Raw genomic sequence first — 26,714 nt, 5'->3', positions numbered from 1 at the left:
GCTGGGGATGGCACCAGAGTTGCTGGCATTGGTGGTCCGCTTGCATGAGGACAACTTTGCCCGGGTCCGGTGGGGACGGCAGGGAGAGGTTACGGAGTCTTTCCCCGTAGAGCGAGGAGTTCGGCAGGGTTGTGTTTTGGCACCGACCCTGTTTTCGCTCTTCGTGAACGGGGTGGCCGAGTTCCTCTCCCGGGTCCCCTCGGATGCTCCGGCTATGGCTGGTACTCGCGTCCCAGTCCTCATGTTCGCGGACGACACACTGCTGATTTCCAAAACCCCGAGTGGCCTGCAGCTTACCCTCCGGCGCTTTGAAGAGTTTTGCTCGCTACGTGGCTTGGAAATAAATGTTGCCAAGACTAAGTTTATGGTCCTAAATGGCCCTAAACGGTGTAGGTCTTACAAACCTTATAAAGGAGTAATTCTTATGAATGGCTTTCCTTTGGAGCAGGTTGACGCATTCACTTATCTGGGAGTTACGTTACAAAAGAACATGTGTTGGAAAAGTCAAATAGATTTGTCTATATTGAAGTTCCAACAACAGACAGGCTTCCTTTTAAAAAGATTTAAAACCTCGCAGACACAACCAATTGGCCCACTTCTCGAGATTTACTCGATGAAGATTCGTAGCTCGTCTTTATATAGGTCCGAGTTATGGGGGTATGGCAATAACCCAAAACGTTTGAATGTCATGGAGAGCGAGTTTATCCGGAAAATCGTCGGGTTGCCACAAAGTACTCCTTTGTTACCTCTTTTTTGGGACCTTGTTCTGAAAACCCTACTAGATACAGCCAATTTGCGTCCTCTGCTGTACTGGCGCAGGGTGTGGACAACCCAGGAACTCAAGCCTTATGCTTTGGGCTTAACGGAAATCATGGAAAAAGATCCCTTTTACAAAATTGATTGGTTGAGGTCTATAAAAATGTTACTGTACAAACTGGGATGGGGAAATCTGTGGGATGATCCCCTAAATGCGATCTTCCCTTCAAAACAAACTGTGAAGGCAAAATACTGGGAAATGATAGGGTTGGAATCATCTGTGAAGGGGAGTACATCCCATCTAACAGCTAGATTCCTAGAATTGTAGACAGGAATTGTATTGGGGCCTGATCGAAGTACCAAGTGATCGCAAGCTGTATTTTCAGTTTAGGATAGGTACCATGCCAATCCGCATATTTACATCTAAGTGGGTTAAAGGTTCACAGGACAAATGCCCAAAGTGCGGGGACATGACTGAATCTCTGATTCCCTTTATGTCCTCCCACGGAAAAAATGGGTATTACCTGTTTGTCGGCTAATAAGAATCCGAAGGCACGAGGAGGCTTTAAGAATTTTGTGTTCAGATCCGAGCCCGAAAATTGCTATAGCAATGGCAAAATACATAAAGTGGGCTTGGATAATACGATCCAGACAGATTATTGCTAAAGAGTCCATTGAACAGGCCCCCTAATTCATTTGTCTATGTAACCAATTATGTATAGCATATTCCTAGTCAAGGATATTTTGTTGCCTAGATTGTTTTTAGCAGACGAGGATCAAATATTGCTGTACAAATATGAAATGGTTTTACTCCTTTGGATGCATAGGAAATAGTATTTTATTTATTAAATATGATGAACATCACTGCTTTAGGCGCAAGTACAAATTTATACTGATTATCATGTTTTGCTCTAATTTGTACTGATGTAAAATGGTAATGTTTGTTACTTTTATGACTTAAATGTCGAAATAAAGTTTCTGAAATGATTCAGATCTGTGATTTGTAGAGTAGCTATGAGCTTGTGTGCACTCCTTCTGTGCCCCCTTGTTTGTCCCCATCTCTCTCACGCACACTTCTCTCACTATTTCCTCTTCCCCTCCACCTCTCTTTCCGCCCTCCCACCACAATCCACAGATCTCAATGAAATCAGCTCATTAAAAGTAGATCTGTGCCATGAACAGGAGTCACCCTTCTCAATGCGTTGCTGCACATCATGCCACCCCCGGCCCACCCACCTCACAGAAAACCATGTCTGATCTTCGATTTATTTGAATAGAGCAGCTAGCTAGTAGCCAGAATGGCAGACCGGGAACAGTAACTAGATCAGGAAGCGCTCATCCGAGCGACACGCCCAGCCCCACCTTCTGGTTTGTAATGGTTTTATCTCCCCTGAGAGAAACACTCTTACATTCTTCTTTGTTCTCTTTATGAGTGGATTTGTATATAATTGGTCATAACAGTGTTTATTTGTATTCTTACACATTGTGGCTTTGATTCTGCTATATTTATTATTACTTCTTGCTCTCTCTAGTATGTTATTATTTCCCAAGTTATGTGAAGTGCTCTGATGCTCCTGGGCTTTGTACGTGGTACATGGAAATAAATGTAATATCACGTCTCCATGTATTTTGTTTTAAACTTGTTTCCAATTTTAATTTGCATCATTATTTTTCTCTCATGGTTTCCATGCCCCCACTTATGGGCATCTCTGAGTGGAACAGAGAACCACAGCTAGAAAAAGGCAAAGGGTTGTTGTAGGAGAGAAAAAGACACATTTTTTCATCTGCTTCATCCCAATTAATTTCAGGGCGAAATCTGGGAGTGCTCCAGAGTTCGTGCTTACATTCTCCGGCCAGTAAAAAAGAGTGACATGATGCGGAGCCACGGCCAGCTGCCAATTAGGTCGAGGGAGCCACAGGTCAAAAAAGTTTGGGAACCACTGCTGCAATGTGTTGCAAACTGCTTACTTAAAACTGTAATGAAAACCAGTACAAGTTACACTGCAATTTTGAACTGTGTTTATACAAGTAATTTACTACTGAAAAGTATTTTTTATGCTTACCTGTACTAGGCGAGCTTGGTTCAAGAAATAAAACAGTATATTTTTTTATACAAAACCATTGGCCTAGAGTTCAGTTCTTGAGTGTGTGAGACCATTTGCTGACTAAGTGTGTACCTCAAATGCTTTACACTGTCCTCTGATACTGCCTTACTGCTCGACCAAGTTACCACTTTAGAGAGTAAGGTTATATCTAACGTTAACCTCTGCCTACCTCAGGAGACCCTTGGACTCTATACACACTGTACCTCACTTTGGTGCAGTATATATAGAGCCAGTTTCTTACAGGGATTTGATAAGACTCTGCATCTGTGTAGCGCAAGAATTTAGGTGGCAAACTTCCTTCAGTTCTTTTCCAGGCTGGCCTGCAGCAAGGCGTGGAAACAGCCGAGGGGTTTCCCTGGGGGTTGCTTTCAAATGTGTCAGGGCAAACTAACAATGTGGGTGGTATTCACTTGGGGTTCAAATCTGAATGAGGCACTGACGAAGCTCAGAGAGGGTTTTTCATTTGCTTGTTTTTGATCGTGGATCCGTGTGAGTACTTCACTTGATTTTTTTTATGTAAAATGTGAAGAATCTGGGTAACACACCAGAGTGTGTGACTGGCTACCTTGTCATATTAAATGCATGGGACAGCACGGAGAGATGTTTGGGGTTTTCCTTGCTTTTAGTCTTCGTTTTGTGTCAATGAGGCAGTTCATTGAGTCTGGTCGGGACTCCCATCGGCTTTGAAATTGCATTTGCCAGTGCATCAATAGGTGCTGGGTGTTGTTTCTTCTAGGCTTTGCAGCTGAAAGTGTAGGGCCAGCTAGAGGCAGTGGGAAGAAGTGGTCGTTTCAATAGGTTTGTGTTTTACTAGTTTGGACTGTGGAAACGAAGGAAGTGGGTTTGAGGGTCCCCTTGGATTTGCAAATTCAATGCACCAGAACAGTGAGGATCATGCGGAATCCAACACTTGGTAATCGGCAGCATCTGGGTAGCTTGGTTGGGTTCAGTTCTGAGTTTTTTTTCTTTTTTAGTTCCTTGGTACAGAGTAGTTCAGAGAGATAGCTCAGGTGTTTGTTTGGAAGCATTTCCCTTAGGTGCCCCTTGTCCTCGTCCCACTCATCGCCAATAAGATGTTACCATCTTCTATACAGAACAAACATTTGCAATGCAATAGCTCTCGCATTTACGCAAGTTTAAGCTATTGGCATTGTAAATGACGATGCCTTTTATTTAAGTTTCAAAAACGAAAACAAAAATAAAAGGCATTGTTATTTGCAATGTGAATAGCTCAAACTCTCGCAAATGCGAGACCTATTGCATTGCAAATGCTGGTTTATTCCTGAAAGCCAAAACCGTGGACTGAGCTACACATTGAGCAAAAGAAGTCTACCTCGGAATCCAACTTTAAAAAACTGTTAAAAACATTTTGTCTCCGAAAGAAAGGTTCAGGCTGCTCAAGGGTACGGACTGTAGCACGGGGACGCTTCTGATGAAGCAGCCATGTGCTAAAATACATTCATGCATTCATTATTCTGTATTAGTCGAGGTTTGCATCCTGAACCATTTAAAGACAAACTCTTGTGAGGTCTGATGTTCAGAAACTTAATAGGGGGGTTGAGCAGCGCATGCATCGGTTGGGAAGTCTGCATCATGGAAAGCCTCGTGAAAGTGCAGCCTCAGAATGTTTCCTCAATCTAAAAACTGTGAAACGTCTCAGGTCATCCATTGAACTGGCCTTCTCAGACACAAGATGTATTCAACCCTTTCTGCGCTATGTATGAACAGAAGCCACACCCCAAAGCCAGGACATGCCGTACCTTGAGGTGGAAGTGAAGTACAATGACCATCTCTCCATCACAGGGCTGGAAAACTGCAGGCTTGATGTTGTTGTATAGGATGTCCACCTTGTCACCTCGCACAGACGTGAACCGGAAACCTACAAAGATGAACAAGAAGTATTGAAACAAATGACTCCGGCACACCTTGAAAGACTTCTACAGGTATGAAAAGGCAAACTGCATCTACACAGGGCCACTAAAATCGTTATTCTGTGGTAGCAGATATTTTGCACATAATTATCTATTTGCCACATAATCCATTATCTGCTTTATAGTCTGCAGATTTTACAAAAAAATTGTTTCCAGCTCAAGCATCTAAAAACGTGTTCGTGCGCAATGGAAGACATTTCGCAAAGGCTAACTGGTCATCTTTCAGTTGCTTATTTCAGTATCTGGTAGTTAAACAGATACTAAGGAGGTGACATTTTTACCCATGCCGAGTTACCATGTGTACTCATTACAAATTAATGAAGTAATACTAGCAAAACATATGCAGCATAATTTGCATTTCTTGACGCATACATTAGCCAAAACTGCCGCATAATTTGGTGCTACCCTGCCGTATAATTCTAGTGGCCCTAGATATAGTTTACTAAGTCATACACCATACATGTACATTTGTACAGGTTTTATCATGCCTCCTACAGTCAGTAACAGACCAGAGACAAACAAGGTGAAAAGACCTACATTAATCACGCAAAACATACTTGAACAGGGCGACAGATCTCTTATTCTCAAACAAACCAGTGTTTTGTATAGGGTAAGCAGTCTGCTATAAACTCAAATACTCCAGAGACCTTTAAACAATTATATCACCTCGGTCTTAACTGTAAATTGCAATATCATCATTCCTCTGGGTGTTCAAATCTCAATGCACTCACAAATGCATTGTGGAGAAGTGTGGCTCAATGGTTAGAGCGGCAGACCCTGATGCAGAGGTCTGGCCCGGACCAGGGTTCAATTTCTGCCTCAGCGGGTCTTGGGCTCAATTTCCCCGGACCTGATAATTCTCGCCTCGGTGCCTATTCTAATCATGGGTCCCACTCTGCAACTCTGGGCAATAGCTTGCTTAATCTCCACAACGGCCCCAACAGCGCTAGGATGCCTGGCTTCACCTTGGGGGTGCCCAGGAGTGGGCACTTCACAGGGAAAGGCCAGGAAGGGTTCCTCAGCGGTATGTGCACAGCGCCTGAGAGACCCTTTCGGGGGTGTGCGGAGCGCTATATAAATGCACTACATTTACATTTACAAATACACCACAGAACAAATTATATAACTAATAGAATCACCCCCCTCCCTTCCTGTATATCAAGCCTTATACGGTGGGACACCTAACCACTTACAGGACATATATGGAAATTGCTAAGCACAAGTATTGTACAGGAGGCCTTCATGAGCCAGAGGGAAAAAACTGCAGATTATGATAATTTAAGGCTCAACTGAGGGGCACTTAAGATTCTTGAGGGGACGATGGTAATACATGTAAGACATCTAAAAATAGATGTGTAGTAGGTGGGGTGTCACACTTTCGGCAGGAAACAAAGAGACTCGGTAAAGGTGAAACAAGATGGCTTATTGAGAGAAGTACAACAGAGGACCCCAGCAACAGCTGTGATCGTGAACACACTCCGTCAATGCTCCGTGCAGGGAGTTCACCTTAGAACGTTGGCCACTGTGACATTCTAATGACTGTCACAGTGGCGCAACCCAACAGAACAACAGGAGGGTGGGTGGCACGGGAAAGGATCCCCCTGCGGCGGAGGATACCACACATCCTCCTTCTTACACATTTGAAGTACAACGTAGATAAGGTAAAGGACAAGGTTGCAGACTATTTGTCAACATAATGTTCCAAGTACTTGGGGAGGCAAATCTTCCTGCCACTTACCCTGGGAAGAGGGTTAACCAGTCTAGAACACCCCTGCTTTGGGCCCTCGCCTCTGCCCAGGGTACTGCTCTCGCTCAGAGGCGTTGTTGGTGTCTACAGTGGGAGCAGAGTATTTAACTACCCTCCCCAGGTTCCATATTTTCCCTTCTTGGGTCTTAACAGCATTATTAAACAATTTTACAATCTTGGTGGGATCAGTGTACTCGGACCAGTGTGCTCTGCCCATGGGTGCTTTGATTTTCACTAGGTCTCCCACCCGGAACTCAATCTCTTTGACCGCATGCCGCCTGTCGAATCTATTATTTCTCTAATATGGCCTTGCGTTCTCTGTCCTGTCACTGTGATTCCTTATTGTGACCTGTCCAACCTTTATACCACTTCATCCACCCGGGAACTAACCTTGAGTTGGGTTTTCTTGCTTTCGGCAACTCGAAAGGTGTCACACTGGTGTTTTGGTAGGGTGTTAGTCTGTAGGCTTCAAGACGCTTCAAGACCTTATCTTTCCAACACAACCCACTGGCCTTCGCTAGTTGGATACCCTCCTTAATAGTCTTGTTGAAACGCTCGACCATCCCATTAGTCTCTGGGTAGTATAGTGCACACCGCTTATGTACAATACTATTGCACTCTAGAAATTCTCATTTCCTTCAAGCAGAGCTGCACCCCATTGTCTGTCAACAAACTGCTTGGCAATCCTTCCCTGATGAACATTTCTAGCAAGAAATCTATGACTACCCTGGTAGTGATTTCTGCCACAAATTTCACTTCAGGCCACCTGGAGTAGAGGTCTATCAGCACCAATATGTAGGGTGTGCGATGTTCCCCTGTAAGAGGACCTACAATGTCCAAAGCCACATCCACCCATGGACTCACAGGCAGAGACCTACAGTGTATAGGAGGTGTGTGTTACTTTAGGACCTTGTCGCTGGTAGAGCATGGCACACAATCTCTTATTCTCCTCTCGATTTCCAAGTCCATACCTGACCACCAGTAGTCCAGCCGCAACCTTTGTTTGGTTTTGTTGACTCCCATATGTCCCTCATGGGCTAGGTTGACCAGGCTCTCTCTGAAAACCTCAGGGGGGACTAGCCATACAAATGAAGGGCTACTTCTGGGGCACAGTAGGCTACAAAGACAGGCTGGCAGTTGCAAAGATTTATGTGTCTAGAAAAGGAGATAATATCCTGAGTTGGCAAGCACAGAAAGATTTGGGAGTATACCTCAATCCCAACAAGAACCCCCAAATACGGATACAAAAAGTGGGTAGAACACAAGAAGGGATAGAGGAAGAATTCAAAGATGTATTCACGGACAAACTAGGATGCCTAAATCACTACGCCCACAGAATAAAACTCAGAGAGAAGTATAAGCCTGTCTCAGCCAAGGTCAGGAATCTTCCTATTGCAATACAGGAAGACGTGAGAAATGAACTTGAGAAACTATGTGGGTTGGGGGTGATCGAACCTGTGGAGGCCACTGAGTGGTTAGCACCCATAGTTGCAGCCAAGAAGGGGGATGGATCTGTACGCCTATGTATTGATTTAAGGGCTCTGAACAAAGACGTCATAGTTGATAAGTACCCTCTATCAAACATTACACATATGATGAGCAGGTTAGCGGGGCGAAAGTTCTCTACACTTCATCCTTCAACCACAACTCTTCACGTATACGTTCAATTTTACACTTCAACAGGAATTAATCACGTATCCGCTCTTCACATGCGCCCCCAAACTTGCACGTTGCTGCTAGTTTCCTTAACTCTGATACAAATTCTTCTACCGTATCCCCTTCCTTCTGCCCTCTTCCCAAAATGGTAGCGTCCATTATCGTGCTAATCTTTGGCAAGAAATGGATATCTAATTTTTTTAAGGCTGATTTCGTATTCATTCAACACTCTCACATCATTTGCATTCAACTCAGGAAGATGTTCCAATATTTCTTGCCCTTCTGCTCCTAGATAATGCAGAAGAAGTGCCACTTTCAGTTCCAACCCCAAGTTAGGTCCACAAACCACTGCATAGTTTTGAAAAACTTTTTTCCACTTGTTCCATTTTAGGACTTGCTCCCCTGGAGTGGATAGTAAAAAAGGTGGAGGAGTAACATTTTGCACGCTGTCTGTGGGATACTATAGATGGTTAATGGGAGTGCTGTGCGCAACACAAGTGAATCAAAGTTTGTGATGTTTCAGCTCACCACTGCACAGCTTCCTACACTCCAGAACTTCCACCCCCTTTATACAGGACACTCTTTTTTTGTTTAGGGAACTGAAAGAGCCGCACATGGAAGAAGGAACAGTGTTTTCTAGTCTGTACAGGCGTAGAGGAAAATCAATAACAAGCATTGGCATAGCCAATAGGTCTCGCTTTTGGGACCTTATAAGTATTTAGGTATGCAACACAATATCCTTGGTGCAACAACATCAACCTTTGCATGGCTAAACCCTTATAAGGTCCCAAAGGCGAGACCTATTGGCTATGCCAATGCATGTTTGGTTTTGTGGGCAAAGCCTAAACAGCTGACTCGGAGTGAGAAGCAATAGCATGAGGAAACAGGAGGAAACAAGGGGGCCATAGAAGTCCATTGTGGGGCAGTCATTCTGTGTCGGAGATTGAGATAACAAGGTGTTGCCAAGACTGCGCCTTGCAACTTATGCAAGAAAACCTTCCACCGCAGTAAAGAAAATCTTGCTCCAGCACCTTAGGGATGCATAGGCATCAGAAAGCATGGCACTCAGAGTTTAATGCTGCCAAAAGATGCCGGTACGAGGACAGGAGGGCCTCCATGTCATCTGCACCCTAGTAGGAAGCATAACTTCTCAAGCCATTGTACCGTCATTGTTCTCCAGAGTGAGAAGAATACTCAGATCCCTGTTTTGCCACTGTGCCTTCACTTTTTACTAAGCCATAAAGTTATTAGTCTAGGTGAGCCCAGTAATCGAGCTATAAAAAATCAAGTTCTCATCAGCCAAAATTGCAGAAAAAAATAATGTGTCCAAAATGGAATTCGTTTTTTTTAGACAGGTTTGACAAAAAAAAAACGTAAAATCTTCAACAAAAAAGCAGAAAAAAGTTTCTTTTGAGAACCGCTTTTACTCGTTCAAAATTATTTTTTTTTTAAATGTTGTTTGTCATGCCTGTTTTTATTGGAAAAAAATATTTCAGTCCGACGTTAAAGACTTGCTGTAGTGTTCCAACTCTGAGCGAGAGGCAAGGGCCTATAATAAGGGATGTGATTTTTGTATTACTTTTCTCATCTGAGTTTTGTTGGTTACTATATACACAGGAAATGTACTTACAAATGCATTAATTATCTTTCTGTATCAGTTTCTGAAAAAGGTCCTATATTAACTGTAAACAGCACATTTATTCCACACTAAAACAATATACAAGCAGTTCTTGGCTACATATTCTTCCCCAAGTCAAAGGTTAAACTCCGTTGCAGTGAAATGTCCTTTGAAGTGAAATTTATAAGCTCTCTTAAAGAGCTTATCCTAACCATTATAAGGCAATTATGGTAACGGGCAGCTACCTAAAAATGTATTATGTTTCTGAACAACCAATTTATTAAATATATATCTGATCAACTGATCATAAATATTGCACAGGACAGCAAAGCTGGCGAAAAGAATCACAAACAGATTTTTGTGAAATATCTGTAATTAATATTTATTCACCGAAAGTCACAGATACAGCACTTGTTCACGAGAGGAACAGCACAGAAAACGCCAGATGAGAAACCACCCGACATATCAAAAACAAGCACTGGCATAGCCAATAGGTCTCGCCTTTGGGACCTTATGTGTTTAGCCATGCAACAGTTGCATAACTCAATACTTATAAGGTCCCAAAAGCAAGACCTATTGGCTATGCCAAGCGGCCGCGAAAGTGATCGCGATCAAACAACAAAACGGCCGTGTGGCCGCGAAAGTGAAAGTACTCGCGTCGAGCGTGGCGCAAGCGGCCGCGCACATGCACTGTAGGTCTAGGCTGGCCTGGTAGCACTTTTTGGAGCCCTCTCAAAATGTCTCGCCAGACCAGCGCATGCGCTGGGTCAGGCGAGACCTAACCACTCAGGCTGACCAGGTATGGCATTAAATCTCACCAGCATCCCTGGAACCTATAGACAAAAGCCTGGCCTTCGACGAACAAAGTGGGGTTGAGTTGGGAAGAAAAACGATAGTGAACACTGACAAGTTAGATATATAAATATCACTTCTGCGTCTTATATTATGTCAATTGAAACAAAAATGGAAAAACTGAACTACCTGATAACAAGAGCACAGACGTGTGCGACAGAAAGAACACAGTATTGTAGCTGCAGCCCGATCGCTGAAAAACTACCTAACAACATGATAGTAGAAATAAACACGTTCTAGGTGCTGCTGCAGCCGCACTAGCACTGCGCAGGTTTTAATGTAAAACAGTGTGTGCAGTGTGATGTGAGTCACTGTATTGCAACAGCAGTAGCCAGTAATATGAGGAAGACCCCTGTGGCTTTGTTGATCTTTTTATATTCACTTGGTGATACGAAGTCCACATGTTCTTCTTGCATGTCCGATGTCAGGGTTTGACCGTGACTGCATTCACAGAAGAAGCTCATGCTACCCCTGCCTCCCTAAGGATACATCCGGCGTGTAAAACAGTTGTATAACCCTCTGGACACAGGCGTAGAGCTTGGAAGTGCACGTCCGGAGAAAACACACCAAAGCCCACAAATACAACAAACTGTAATTCCGCTTGTCAGAGAAATCCTTGAGGATTCTGTCCGGTTGTAAATAAAATATGAACAGAGCTGGGCCCGCTCCTCTGCATTCGAGCCGCACATTGTAGAGTAAAACACAGAGGTACAGCCTGGTTGCAGATTAATGTATTGCTTTGCTGAAGAAACTCTGTTAGGTATTGCATACTGTAGTCTCTTGCCATACATCTCTTCACTCTAAACGTGTAAAAGAGGGGGGGGGGGGAGGGGGGGGGGGGCAATACGGCCTAGTCGTAATATGTCCGAGAAACATTTTTCTTGTACAGTGGCCACAGGACGGCGAAATTGAAATTAAAAGATTCACGACATGATGCTTCTAAACATTAGGCATGCTTGCGTTCTTGAGGAGCGTGGGCCGATAGCTCTCTCTGCTGGCCTGAAAAGGTAAAGCAATCGAATAGAAAGGGAATGCAAGTTAGTTTTTTAGTAAGGATGTGTGAAGTAAAAAAAAAAACGAAAAGCATTACCCGTGACGTAGGAAAGACAGATGGCGGCTGCGTGCGTTCACGCGCACATGCACGCAAGCTTGAGGCCAGCGGCTGGCAGCACTTTGAAAATCCCTTTTCGAAAAAAATGCAGTGTGGAGAATGCGTAATTCTAACCACTAGGTGGCAGCATATTCTTGAGAGATGGTTTTCAGCTCAAGTCACGGTTCCTTTCACAAACCACTCATCATGTGTAACCTGTACGTTTTATTTCCTCCTTCTCATGGCTAGAGGAGCCCAGGACTGAACTCCACCTGGATCTCGCTCCAAAATCAGCGGCTCACGTTGAGCATGTTTGCTTGCACGCCACAACCTTCATCACCAGCGTGACCCCAGTACTTTTCTTCTCCTCAAAGAGCTGGAGATGCCTGTGAGGAAATTGATGTCGATCAAAATGGTGAGAGGAAACGCTGTGCCTATCAGCATGACAGGCCACAATCATGAACTCCTGTGGACCAAGGCTGCACATGAAGCTTCCCTATGCTTTGGAGCTGTGCCAGTCAGCGTGACCGGCAGTGCACTTTAGTTTCGAAAAGAAAAGAAAAAAAGTCTCCTCAGCGGAACGTTTTTCCCTTGACTGTCGGGCGTGCCACACACCTGACAGGACGATGTCTAGTGGGAGGATTTGTGATACGATTCTCCTCGCTTCCAACACTAGCTGTGCCAGTCTGCGCGACTAGCATGGGAATAACCTGTTGTCACTTGCCCTTGGTAACATTTCCACATCAGACACGGCAGATGTCACTCGCCGTGCCAGCTTCGCACCAACACACAACAGCTTTGGCAATGTAGTGGAGACGGGGTTCTATGTGCACACATTGTCTAGTTAGCATAAGCGCTTAAGATGTAAAACGCCATCTTGCCACTTTGCTGCTTTTGCACACGACACTGAAGGTAGCTGTTATTACAAGAAAAACTGCTTGCTTTATTTTCCACATGAGAACGGTCTGTTGTTCACATCCCTAGACGTGCACCACGACCTAAGTCTGAACACTGTGTGCAGATGCCGTCAAGGTCAAATAACAATGTATGCTTTTGAATTCAGGTTCATCGGCCCATGCTCTAGCCATAACACGCACACAGCTGCAAATATCTGAAACTTGGGTGCCTTTAATATTGCATTTGCATGCATGATTCAGACACTTGTTGAAAACCTTTTCCAGACACAGAGCAGAGCTGATCCTGTGATGTGATTCACCTAAGCTGATATTTACGGTATGGGGTTCCCCATTCAAGCCTAGAGACCTTCTATTAGTTTCATAAAACTAGCTTACTAGCGAAGGGAGTGTGGTTGTTTTCCACTATTATTTGTAATATGATTTCTCCCTTCATTTTCTATGGTATTGTAACAATGCTGATGGTTTTGTTTTTAATCATTTGTCTGCTTATGTTAGCCAAAGTACTGCACCTTAGAGCACATAGTTAAAAATAAACATTTTAATATTTAACGTGTCTCTGATTACTCTTGTTGTGGACTGATATGAAAATAATAACGAAAAGGTGTTTCTGATTCCCACCATTCCTGAGAGTACTCCAATTCGCTTGTTCTGGGTTGTCTAATCATTGGTAGCTTCGAGAGGATACGGAGAACGAATGAGACACTGATGCTAGTTGGATAGGGGTTCTGAGGTGAGTTTTTGGTACACCACAATTCACTGAGGTCCTGGTTTCCTGCGCATAGTTCTGTGCATGAGCAGAATCCCTGCAACATGGCGCACCTAACGTTTGGTCTTATGATTGAGACGCCTTAGTAGTGCTTATATTAGTCCACAATACCCTCACTCTTGTTTCCGGTTAACGGGAGTGATGGTTAAACCTACCTAAATAGTTAATGTATAGGTTCTCTCAAGCTTGACAATTAAAAAGGTTTCATTTTATCTAATACTTTTTTTGTACTACTGTTCATATAGATTGTTTTTCTTCTCTGTGTCCTTATGGCTGAAGTCGCTATTGCAGCGCATAGTCGCGCACCTCTCTGGCGTCATTTGACGCAGTTTGGGATGTCTATTATCTTTGTAGTGAGTGCCGATGCATCACATCCCTATGAGCTGTTTTACTCTTGGGTTACTTTGCCGGCAGTGAATGCGGATGATAATACTTTTCACCCATACACTCCTACGGCACCCCCATCTAATTACACGCCATATAGGCCGCTCCTAGAGGGGAGGAGTTAATCCTCCTATCTTTCGCGCACACTGTGCCGAAGGATCAGGCACAGAACTTTGCAGAAGAGTGGGCTCAGGTACTTGCTCTGGCGTTGTACTGTATTCAGGTTGGGTGGGACAAGTTGTCAAGCCATGAGATTTCATTACGGTCTATGCCCCAGCCGCAACGCCAATATCCCATGCGCTGTGAAGCTAGATCTCACGTCGCAGAAATCCTTGACCAATTGGAATATCAAGGTGTTATTGAAACGTGTGTCACCCATGAATAATCCTCTATTCACTAACTAAACCTGATGGGTCGTACCGCCTAGTTTTGGATTACCGGCATTTGAACTCTCATTGTCGGACCTGTGCCGTACAGAATACCCACAGTTCTGCCCTCGTTGATAGTCTCGTGAGAAAACGGTTTTAGACCACACTTGACATATCCAATGGCTTTTATAACCATAATCTGTCCTCGATTAGTAGTCAATGGACAGCCTTTACTTCTGGCGGCAAGCTAAAACAGTTTAAAAGATTAGCCATGGTCTACAAAAACAGTCCAGGTGTCTTTGCCGCTCGTGTTGTCTCACTGTTGGAGAGCATTGACCCTGATGCGTACTCGTATGTTGATGATATTTATCTCACAGACGACGAATTGTGGCCGCATCTGTGTCGCGTTGACGGCATCATTGTCATGTTTGCGGACTTCAGTTTAAATTCAACTTTGCAAAGTCACACATTGCAGAGTATACAGTGTTGTTTTTGGGCTATGAACTCAACGAAGGTCAAGGATAGCACCTCACTTCCTGGAGAAGTGCGCATGTTTGCGTGAACGACAACACTGAATAAACTACAATCTTTGCTGGGTTTTTTGAATTTCGGGCGTATTTGCATTTCCGATTATGCCCAACGTATCAAGCCGCTATATGCCTTGGTACAAACTACTTTTTCCAAATAGAGCTGGCTGGCAAAACATTCAGCTATCCTGCAATCTTTACAGGCTGATCTTGCTTCAAAATACTTAATGACGCGTGATAACCACACTAACCTGGTAATAAGAATTGTGCCTGGCGCGGTGGGTTTCACATACTTAACGTTCAATGAGGGCGATACAGTCCCCATTGCTAACAAATCGCAATTGTACACATCAGCTGAAAGGCGCTTTTCCACAGTCGAAAAGGTTTTGACTGCAGTGCAGATGGCGATTCTGAAGGAGAGAGCGCTGTCGCAAGGGAAACGAATGTTGGTTGTCACACCGTATCCTGCCCTAGAGGCAGTTACGAAAGCAAGTGTACCTAATACTAAAGCTTTGCATCCACGTTGGATACAATGGGCCACTTCTTTGACATCGCCTGATGTCACTTACATCTTTGATGCCTCATTGCAGACTCAGGAGTATTTGCAGTATGAATTTGTTCATCCAGCTCCTCTGTCCTTGCGCCTGCTTGAGGATTACCATTGTGTCATTTACACTGATGGTTCGGCGCAACCAGCAACGGAATCTAAGCATGCTTATTCAGCGGCCTGCGCCATAGTGGTTGGTACTTTCGTGAATGGTGAATACAAATCTGATGTTGTGCACACGCAGACATTGGGTGATTGTACCGCCCAGTTGGCAGAGCTACGTGCTCTGGTGCTTGCACTGGAGTTTGCTGATCCTCGAGTTACTACTCTTATAGTGAGTGACTCTTTGTACTGTGTTCAGTCTTTCAACGACAATTTATTCTTTTGGTCTCAAAATGAGTATTGTGATTCCAAAGGTAGCACAATCCAGCATAAAATGCTATGGGTTTGGGTTGCAGACCTTAAACAACGTCTGCCGCTCGTGAATGTAATTCATACTCTTGGGTACCAGCGAGTAGCTGTCCACGCTGTCGGAAAAAGCTTAGCTGACAAAGCAGCGAAAACAGCACTGGCAACATATCTAATAGCAGCAGGTACAAGATCCAAAAGTAAGATTGATGATGACATCTTGGCAGCTATTGCTGCAAGAGAAGGGAAGTGATTACTGTGAGAAAGTGCCATCTTTCTTGCATGGTATGCCCCTACTTTTTGCTGAATTAATTAATGTACTTTGACTGAGTGTGCCCTAGACTCCTGCCAATCAGGTGCCCAGGACCTATGTTCCTTCCCTAAAAACCTAAAACCCAAATTATCAAGCCCTGGCCACATGTCAGCCCCTGGTAAATGGTACCCTAGGTACCCAGGGCCTTGTGACCAGGGAGGGCCTCTAAGGGCTGCAGCACTCATTGTGCCACCCTTAGAGGTCCTGTACCCTAACACCCACACACTGCCCTTGCAGGCTGAGTGTCTGGGTACAAGACAAAACAAAGTCGACATGGTACACATCCCTGTGTGCCATGCCCACCACCTACATTGCCCTGGCGTACATTAGCCACCTCTATAGCTGGGTGCCCTATGCCAGTGGTGTGGGCACAGGAACATGAGCCCTGTGCCCCTACAGTACCAAGGTCCATTCCTGGGCACTGTAAGTGCAGTACTGCCATTTAAGAGTACATGGTGCTGAGAGCTCCTCAAACACGAACTCTCCAGCACCACAATGGCAACACTGAAGACTGAGAAGTTTGGTTCTCAGCACATTAAACCCACACTGATGCAAGTGTGGGATTTAATGTATCAAGCACCCCAGAGGGCATCTTAGAGATGCCCCCTGAAACCCAACCTACAATCAACGTCTGTTCCGAAAGGCTGCCTAGGCTGCCACACAGCAGACATGTTGCTGGACCCCTGGGTAGGAGAGCCCCTGCTCTCCTGGGCCTGCAACAATGCACATCCTGGGTGAGGTGCTAGATCTCCTCCCCCAGGATGGGCAGGGGGAAGCTTCAAAGGCATGCCGCCTCTGTGAGCTTCCCAGGCCACTGCAACCCCCCACTCTGGCGGGAAGCTTGGCCAGAAACCCCAAATAAGGACAGGGGATGTGCCAGCCTGCCAACCCCACCCCTCAGGTGGGGGAGGCGAGGTGAAGCACATCTCCGGGCTCTCGCCATCTTGAAGATGGGAAGCCATGCCCAATCAGGACTAGGCTACTGACCCCCTCCCACAGGACAGGGACCCATTGGTCCCTGCCCTTCACCTACCTGTAACGCCCCTATATCTAGTATTTAGGGGCACCCTGAACCTTCCTTCCCCAGATTCCGAAATACAAAGAAGAGCAAGAAGAAAGAAGACCTGCCCTGCAGCTGCTAAGAAGAGGAAGACACCAACTGCTTTGGCCCCAGCCCTACTGGCCTGTCGACCCTCGAACCTGCTCCTGCTCCAACCCGGCATCTCTTGTGGCCAGCAACCTCACAAACCCCGGAGGACCTGGCTACCTTTTGGCTCTAAGCACCTGGGACTCCCATGATTAGAGGTTCTACTCAAAATCTGCTTCTAATCCCTGGCATCAGCCCGGAACCGCGAACCCTTCACACTCTGCACCCGCCATGTCTGGCCTGTGCCAGAGTGAACAAAGACCACGAGGACGACCCCACGGCTACTGTGACCCCGAGCCCGGCACCTTCCCTCGACGCTCCTGACGACGCCTGCAGCCTCAGAACCAGGTGCCCCCCCCAACCGCGATCAACAGAGGGTAAGATTTCCCGACACCAAAAGGCACCCCTGCACCCGGTGCCCCGCGGCCCCCTGTGCCCAATCCCAGGGTACCTACCTATCCTCCAACTACCCAACTTACCTCTTGAAGTGGTGGTGGCACCTGAAGAATCTTCGTCCCCGTGCTTGCAGTCTTTTTCTAAACCGGAGATTTCCCATTGAAATAATTTGAGCGCCCGAAGGCTCAAAAGCACCCTGCACCCAGCCGCCCGAGTGGCCCTGGCAGTGCAACCTCTACACCTATCTACTTCCCCACTTGCCCTGAGTAAGTGACCAGGAGCCCAGCTCCCACAGCCGCGTGGCCTGCTAGTCAGCAGCCACCAACGGAGGCCCCCCTACCTCTCATAGGATAACATTGGGCCTAACTCTCTGCACCCGGCCGCCCTTGTGCCGCAGAAGGTGAACCAACTGTACCTACCTGACCCTGGGAGAGCCCTGAGTCTATGCCCAGAACCTTAACTCTGCCAGTCGAGAACTTACCTTTAAACCGATAACTCAATTTTCTCCATAGGGTAACATTGACTGGCTTTTCCTGAAATTTCTTCTAAGTGTGGACTTTTCAAAACTTAAAATATTCACCAAAAATCAGCCGAGTAACGAAAACGAAAATACTCACCTGCTCTTAGGTGAGCTAGATCTTGGTGCCCAGCACTGACTCTGAAAAATACTTACAACTGTACTTACCAGTAACCCAATTTTCTCCCATAGGAAATCATTGACTGTTTTTCTGTGAAATTTCTTCTGTCAATTTCCGCAAACTTTAAATATTCTTTAAAAATCGTATAATTCCTTAAAACGTAATTACTTACCTGTTTTGGATAAAGGTCCCAGTACTGAGTCTAGGTACCCAGTACTGGATTACAAAAGTAACAAGAACATACTATGCCTGCAACTTGAATTTTCTGCCATACGGAATCATTGACTGTTTTCTATGAAATATTTTCTAAGTGTCAACTTTTAAAATAGCAAAATATTGTCTAAAAATCATCACGGTAATTAAGTCGAATTTTATCACTTGATTCAAAGTACTGACCCAGGGCTGAATCTAGGATCCAGTCCAAAAGTAATCCTAAAGGTAATCTGTTGCACATAACTTGAAACTACCATTGAACTCAATGCATAATTGTGTTTAAAATTGTGTTGCCTATTGCAACCACTTGTAACTTTCTATAAAAGTCAATTGCATATTGCAAAAGTATTTATATAAAGCATCTCAGTCTGAGAAAGTATATTTTAATACCTATTGTCGGTTCTAAAATAAACCAAGCATATATTTTTTATATATAAACCTAGAGTTCAGTTATTGAGTGTGTAAGACCATTTGCTGGCTGAGTGTGTGCAACAAATGCTTTACACAATCCTCTGATACTGCCTTACTGCTCGAACAAGCTACCATTTTAGAGAGTACGGTTATATCTAACTTTAGCCTCTGCCAAACCTCTGGGGACTGTGAACTCTGTACACCCTGTACCTATCTGGGAACAGTATATACAGAGCCACGTTCTCACAGATGCCCTCTGGGGTGCTTGGTACATTAAATCCCACACTGGCATCAGTGTGGGTTTAATGTGCTGAGAAGTTTGATACCAAACTTCTCAGTCTTCTGTGTTGCCATTGTGGTGCTGTGGAGTTCGTGTTTGACGAGCTCTCAGCACCATGTACTCTTAAATGGCAGCACTGCCCTTACAGTGCCTAGGAATGGACCTGGGTACTGTAGGGGCACAGGGCTCCTGCTCCTGTGCCCACACCACTGGCATAGGGCACCCAGCTAGAGGGGTGGCTGATGTATGCCAGGGCAGTGTAGGTGGTGGGCATGGCACACAGGGATGTGTGCCATGTCGACTCTTTGTTTTGTCTTGTACCCAGACACTCAGCCTGCAAGGGCAGTGTGTGTGTGTTAGGGTACAGGGCCTCTAAGGGTGTCACAATGAGTGCTGCAGCCCTTAGAGGCCTTCCCTGGTCACAAGGCCCTGGGTACCTGGGGTACCATTTACCAGGGGCTGACATGTGGCCAGGGTTTGCCAATTTGGGCTTTAGGTTTTTAGGGAAGGAACATAGGCCCTGGGCACCTGATTGGCAGGAGTTTAGGGCACACTCAGTCAAAGTACATTCAGCAATTCAGCAAAAAGTGGGGGCATACCATGCAAGAAAGATGGCACTTTCTCACACCCATCGCAAATTTCTATTTTTGCTGCTTGGTTTAAAAGACATTTTTTAATTCCCAATTTGGCTGGTGCTCATAACTATTTTTTTGTTTATGACCATTGAATTTGTGGTTGTATTTTTTCGTTTAGTAAATGGACACTATCTCACCGAAAGATCTACAATTAGATTAATTGATGGAACTTTGGCCCCCCACTCCTCATCGCACATCATGAAAAGGGACCAGACTTTTGTGAATATTACTGCCTGGCCTGTGTTGGATGGGATTGTATGGGATGCTGTTAAATTTCAAATTCATGGTCCCACAGAGGTGATAAATGTCCCCAATGTACTTCGTTTTTCTATGTGGGATGTTGTTAAACAAAACATCCGCTCTGATGATTGGGATGTACAAGCCGTAGAGGGTCTTTTTTCTGATTTGAAATATTATGCTGCTTTTGATGCTGAAGATTTGTATTTAGACACGGCAAATTATGGGGAGTTATTTTGCTACCAACACTATGGCAATCATTTCCTGCATAAAGCAAATACATTTAGAAATGTTGTTAATTATACACAATGGGAACATTGCCCTGAGCCCATTGAAGGTAGCTCCAAAACTCTAGTGAACAAATTTACATATTTTACTGATTTCAGTGGATCTGAACCTGAAGCCTTTTATTTTAAAGTGGCGGCTGAGTCAGCTTCCAAAGTTAGAATACAATAATTTAGTGTGGGTCAGTCTAAGTCCTTTAAGGATGAATTGGCTATTGGGGGCTATGAGCTGTGGAAAGATACCGTTGATCTTAAATCTGTTCGGGGTTCTAAAGCATGGCAGGTACATGCATCGTGCTTGCCTTATCCCAAACCACATGTTTTTGAATTCTACCATTTTTCAAACCACCTGCTTTGGATTGGCTACTTCCAAAAAGATGAATTCCCTCTATTCCTGATCTGGGCGCTTATCCAAGATGGGTTAATCACACAGATCTGCCCCTTGATGCTTTGCAGTCATTTATTACTAATACATCCTTCAACATTTCCAACTTCAATTCGAAGGGTTGGTTGATATGGCAGAGGTGCTCAGATTCCTGTCAACATCGTTTTCTGGGTCGGTACCCTGGCTATACACAGGTTAGAGTGGACCCCCGCTTTGAATCTTCCCATTCTGTTACTACCTATTCTGTAGGGAAGTTATGCCAGACCTGGCTGCAACATTCCACCTTGACAGCTGTTAAGCTTCATTTATCAAAATTGAACGACAAAGTGGATTTGAATGATTTTGTTAAGGGTCCTGTGGGTGGCAGGTCCAAAAGATGGGTGTATGCTATTTATAACAAAGTTTGGAAATTATCTCAAATTGAAGCTGCATCCAGATTAAGGGCTATTGATCAAGCACATTTGGAAAAAGTGCTAGCTGTCATCGATAATAGCATTAACACCCTTTCGTCCAGAATTTACACATTAGATAATATTGTTTCATCTGTTGTGGATATTGTACAGGATGATATGTCTGTTTTATACCATGGTCAAAAACAATTGCATTCTATAATGCAGTTTGCATGGACTTTACAAACATTGAAGGCTGGGAAAATTCCCTGGGACTACATGAATACTTCATCTTTATTCCTGCCGTTTAATCTGACTGCAAAACAGGTCATGTCCATGAAAGATGCAACATACTCATTATTGCATATTGAAAAGATGGAACCTTTACCTTTCTCTGGGGCCGAATCGAACTCAGCGGTGTGGCTTATCCACGGTTTAATCACCTTGCTGTTTCCATTGTTTAAGTTCAGTTCATGTATGAAACATTATGCCCTAGGCAGATATGAACCATTGGCTACTGCTTTCCTGCATGAAGTTTGGTCGCTCCCATTTACATACAGGTGCATGAGAGAGGGTAAAGAAGTTTATTTAAAAGGAGAGGAATGCACTTCCACACCTGATCACTCTGTAGTCTGTAGGCACATCCAATTGCATGGCACCTACAACGTTCAGGCACCGAATTTGGCTTGCATTCTGAAGGGAAATCCTGTGCCAGCAATTACACTGACTTTTACATTATTAGCTAACGGTAGCTATTTGCTTTTAAATAATGAGGCATGCTGCGGGATGCTAGTGGGGATTCCGTACATTATAACTGTCTCACAACGCGTAGTCTGCTGTAAAAATGTCCTTTTCCCGACCCGCATGGGAGACTGGATGTATCCATCTGGCCTTCCATTTCAACCTTGAAAGCAGAGTTCAACAAGGTGAGCAGAATAAGGGCTCTATTGTCTCAAAAAGAAGTTGCTCTGACTTCCCCCCGTAAAACATTTGTCCTTCACGTGGCAAACACTCGCACCGAGGTGCATGCGCTTTTAAATACTGATCTCCCCCTTCATTTCGGTGCTCTGATTCATACTATATTCAATGCCTCGTCAACAACTGGCTTGGTGCATTTTTTCAAAGTTGTGGGCTCCGGCCTCGTGACCTCCTTCCAAACAATATTTGGTGTGATACCGGCATTTTTTCATTCTATTTTTTCCAGTGTCTTCGGCGGGCTACCTTTGATTCTCGCCCTGACTGCTGGTGTGCTCCTGTTCGTCTGTTTGTTCCGCAATGGCTGCACGATCTGTATCACACGACAACCCGTCACGGCTGTTTCAGCTGCGCAACCGGATGCTTGAATACTATGGAACATTACCGCTGGCCACTTTAAGCGTGGCCTATGGATTATCCTTCCAGTTCTCCTACTTTACTTGCATGCAATCTCTTTTTCATTGCCTAGATTGTCCATTCGAATGGGCTCTGGATTTGTGCCTCTCGAATACGGTGTCTCCTGCCCTGGATTATGATCGACTAATGAGTCTCTTGGTGGCTAATGATTTGGGCTGTTCTGGCATCGGGATTATGGCCTGTGGAGCGGCACATGGAGTCCTAGGGAATTGGGATACATATGCGGCAGCATATGACTTCTTGGCAGGAAGTTATCTTGAAGAACACGCAAGTTGTCCTCTGTGCTAGAGGCTCCGGTTATCGAAGAATATGTATGTTCATTTACTTTACTTTACTGGATGGCTGAATCTTTTACAGAACATTATGATGACTTCCTCTTGGAGGCAGTTGCTACCTATTGTGCCAACACGTTGATGGATTAACTTGGAAGTTGTCCATGTTCCAAAAGTCTAAACCAAGATTTTTAATTTTTTTTCTTTTTTACTCCACATTAGGCTCTGTCACGCCTCTGCGAGATGTTTTAATTTTTTACTTTTTCTAACAAGTTTTTATCGAACTGTCACTACCAATTATATGGATTGGCAATACGTGAACTTGGTTCTGTCGCAATCGAACTTGAACTCTGCGTTCCTACTTTGCTTCCCTATTTTGTTCGTGGTCCAATCAAGGGAGGGTGTTGTGGAGACGGGGTTCTATATGCACACATTGCTATGTTAGCATAAGCGCTTTAGTAAAACGCCATCTTGCCACTTTGGTGCTTTTGCACACGACACTGCAGGTAGCTGTTATTACAAGAAAAACTGCTTGCTTTTTTTTCACATGAGAACGGTCTGTTGTTCACATCCCTAGAAGTGCACCGCGACCTTAGTCTGAAAACTGTGTGCAGAAGCCGTCAAGGTCAAATAACAATGTATGCTTTTGAATTTAGGTTCATCGGCCCATGCTCTAGCCATAACACGCACACAGCTGCAAGTATCTGAAACTCGGGTGCCTTTAATATTGCATTTGCATGCATGATTCAGACGCTTGGAGAAAACCTTTTCCAGATCCTGTGATGTGATTCACCTGAGCTGATATTTACGGTATGGGGTTCCCCATTCAAGCCTAGAGACCTTCTATTAGTTTCATAAAACTAGCTTACTAGCGAAGGGAGGGTGGTTGTTTTCCACTATCATTTGTAATATGATTTCTCCCTTCATTTTCTATGGTATTGTATCAATGCTGATGGTTTTGTTTTTAATCATTTGTCTGCTTATTTTAGCCAAAGTACTGCACCTTAGAGCACATAGTTAAAAATAAACATTTTAAACTTTACCGTGTCTCTGATTACTCTTGTTGTGGACTGATATGAAAATAATAACGAAAAGGTGTTTCTGATTACCACCATTCCTGAGAGTACTCCAATTAGCTTGTTCTTGGTTGTCTACTCATTGGTAGCTTCGAGATAATACGGAGAACGAATGAGACACTGATGCTAGTCGGATAGCGGTTTCTGGGTACTGAGGTGAGTTTTTGTACACCATAATTCACTGAGGTCCTGGTTTTTCTGCGCATAGTTCTGTGCATGAGCAGAATACCTGCAACAGCAATGAAGGCGTACTTATTCTTCGTGGACTGACCCACTATTGTGTTTTCCCAAAGCAGCGCTCGAACTCCACCTGAGAGCCAAGCCCCCACTCGCAAGACTGGTGGGGTGTCTGTGAAAGAGCACACCCGGTGGGGTAATACACACGCTCCCTTGACCTCCAGCTGCTCTAGGTTGATGGTCGGACACGAGGAGTGCCCCGGCCAGACTGAGGGAAAGCGGTCCCAACCGGCAAAGTAAGTACAATTTCACTTAGGTTGAGTGTTTTCCCATTCAGACAAAACACGAGCATATACTGTTTTTTTAACCACGTAGATTTCCCATAAAGTGTAGACGGGAGCTGTTCCTTTTACTACTCATGATTCCTGTGAATCACCCATCCGCATGCTTCGTAAGCGTGTTGAGGTCCCTCTCACAGGTACTTTTTGATCCCGTTGCTCGTCGTCAGTGTAGTAGGTGGTGTCACACTTTCGGCAGGAAACGAAGAGACCCGGTAAAGGTGAAACAAGATGGTTTATTGAGAGAAGTACAACAGAGGACCCCAGCCACAGCTATGATCGCCAACACACTCAGACAATGCTCTGCGCAGGGAGCTTACCTTAGAACGTTGGCCACTGTGACATTCTAATGACTGTCACAGTGGCGCAACCCAACAGAACATCAGGAGAGGGGGTGGGTGGCACGGCAAAGGATCCCCAAGCGGCGGAGGATACCACAAAATGGTATTCAGCCAAAAACATGAACGGTTTTTGCCAGCTTTAAAAACCTTTGATTCCAGTTTACTGCCTTGTTCTTCACTCTAGCACTTTGTTTTCAATTAGGTTTTTAGCAAATGAATATGATACGTTGACTGATTAACAGAATTAAAAGGCAGCACCAGATGCATAGTTGTATGATAGTCTGGATGGACGCTGTGATGTATGGCCATGTGCGTCACATAGCAAAGATTTCATAAAGTCCAGAGGGGAATGAGGCATCAGTCACTTCCACTTACTCACCATTGACATGTGCTTCCAAGCAACCCTGCATCCGTTTCTGTGCAATGTTGGGTCGGATGTACAAGTCCTTCAGCTTGGGGTTACTGCGGTTCATGTTGATTACTAAGGAGTCTTGTTTCACAATGCCCTGTAAGAAACCAATATACACATGAAATAGAATGTCAGCACACCTTTTAGCTAGAGACAACAGTTGACTGTCTTTAACAGGCCTGCATCCCCATCTGTTCAATACTTTCCCCACCTCCTTCTCTTTCTCCTCTGCCTCTCGTGTCTTATAGCGCTTTTGCACTTCTTTTATGGTGTGGAAGGCACTTTGGAGATTTGTGGCAGGAACCGCTGTTTCTCCAGGGACTTTCATGTTGGAGGCCCGGTATGTTCTGGAGAAAGTGGATAAGAAGAAGAGACAAATGAAGAATAAAAGATGAAGGGAACAGAATGAGAAATTAATTATACACACTTGACATGGAAATGGTTTTAGAGCCAGATATGGAACAAGTAGAAGGCGTTTACCCCCCAATGGCATGAACAAATAAAAACAAGCATTTACAATGCAACTTGTCTCGCCTTTGGGGCCTTATAAGTATTTAGCCAATGCAGCATAATATCTGCAGCTGGGGACTAGTACTGCTTTCACCGGTATGGCAGGGTCCAATATTCTAAAAGAGAGGAAGAAGAATATGAGGAGACCAATTAGCGAGGGGGGGAGGGGTTGCATAGGACGCAGTTTAGTTAATGCCGCAGGTGGGAGAAAACGAAAGACAAGCAGGCAAGAAAAATAAACCAAAAGGAAAATGTTACTTACCCAGTAAGCATCTGGTCTTGGCATGTAGAGCTGTAGATTGACATGCTTTGCATACTCCTGCCATCTAGTGTTGGGTCCGGATGTTTGCAAGTTTGTTTTCTTCGAAGAAGGCTTCCCAGTCATGAGGTAAGGTGACTCCTCCTTTTGGTGATATTGCGCATGGGCATCGACCACATTGTTAGATTGTTTTCCCGCAGAAAGTGAGAATGGAGTTAGTACATGTAGAATAAAGATATCCATGCGTATGTATAGGAGTAAGAAACTGCAACAGGTGTACGTACCCAGGGAGGCGGGTGGGTGCATGTGAATCTACAGCTCTAGAACAGATGCTTACTGGGTAAGTAACATTTTACGTTCGAGGCATGTGAGCTGTAGATCACATGCTTTGTATAGACTATACAGCAGTATCCTCCCAAAGCGGTGGCTAACCTGTAGCTGTTGCTTGAAAGAGTTCCAAGAACTACCTGGCCTATATTAGCTTGTTGTCTCGCCAACATATGTACACAATAGTGCTTGGTGAATGTGTGCGGTGTTGACCATGCTGCAGCTTTACAGATGTCAGCTAAGGGGATGTTTCCTAAAAAAAGCATAGTAGCCTCTAGTTTGCGGATGGAATGCACTCTAGGGGGTATTGGTAAAGACCTCTTTGCTTTTGCAAAGCATGTTTGGATACATTTAACAATCCACCAAGCAATACCCGATTTAGAAAAGTAATTGCCTTTGTGTGGTGGAGAAAAAGCCACAGAGTTGCTTAGTTTGACAAAATGGTTTTGTCCCTTCTATGTAATACAATAAGGCTCGACTAACATCTAAAGTGTGTCGAGAGACAGTTCTGGCCCTGAATCTGGTTAAGGAAAGAACCCAGGCAACTCAGATTGATTGATGTGAAAGGCAGATACCATTTTGGGTAGAAATTTGGGGTTAGTGCAAAGAACCA

At 44.6% G+C, this 26,714-nt stretch overlaps 1 protein-coding gene across 1 annotated transcript in view; it reads right to left on the bottom strand.

The window, feature by feature from the left end:
• Positions 1 to 26,714, bottom strand: part of LOC146771200 (FACT complex subunit SPT16-like) — a 267,181-nt gene that overhangs the window by 107,207 nt on the left and 133,260 nt on the right. Inside the window, exons 9-11 of the mRNA XM_085640304.1 lie at positions 25,217 to 25,352; positions 24,976 to 25,102; positions 4,622 to 4,740 (exon numbers count right to left, since the gene is read on the bottom strand). Coding sequence (XP_085496430.1) covers positions 4,622 to 4,740; positions 24,976 to 25,102; positions 25,217 to 25,352 — 382 coding nt within the window. The remainder of the gene's footprint in view (positions 1 to 4,621; positions 4,741 to 24,975; positions 25,103 to 25,216; positions 25,353 to 26,714) is intronic.

Source organism: Triturus cristatus, unplaced genomic scaffold, assembly GCF_964204655.1.
Source record: "Triturus cristatus unplaced genomic scaffold, aTriCri1.1 SCAFFOLD_231, whole genome shotgun sequence".
In the NCBI taxonomy this organism is placed as follows: Eukaryota; Metazoa; Chordata; class Amphibia; order Caudata; family Salamandridae; genus Triturus; species Triturus cristatus.
Note: the sequence above shows the minus strand (reverse complement) of the source record. Positions and strands in the feature narration are given on the sequence as shown.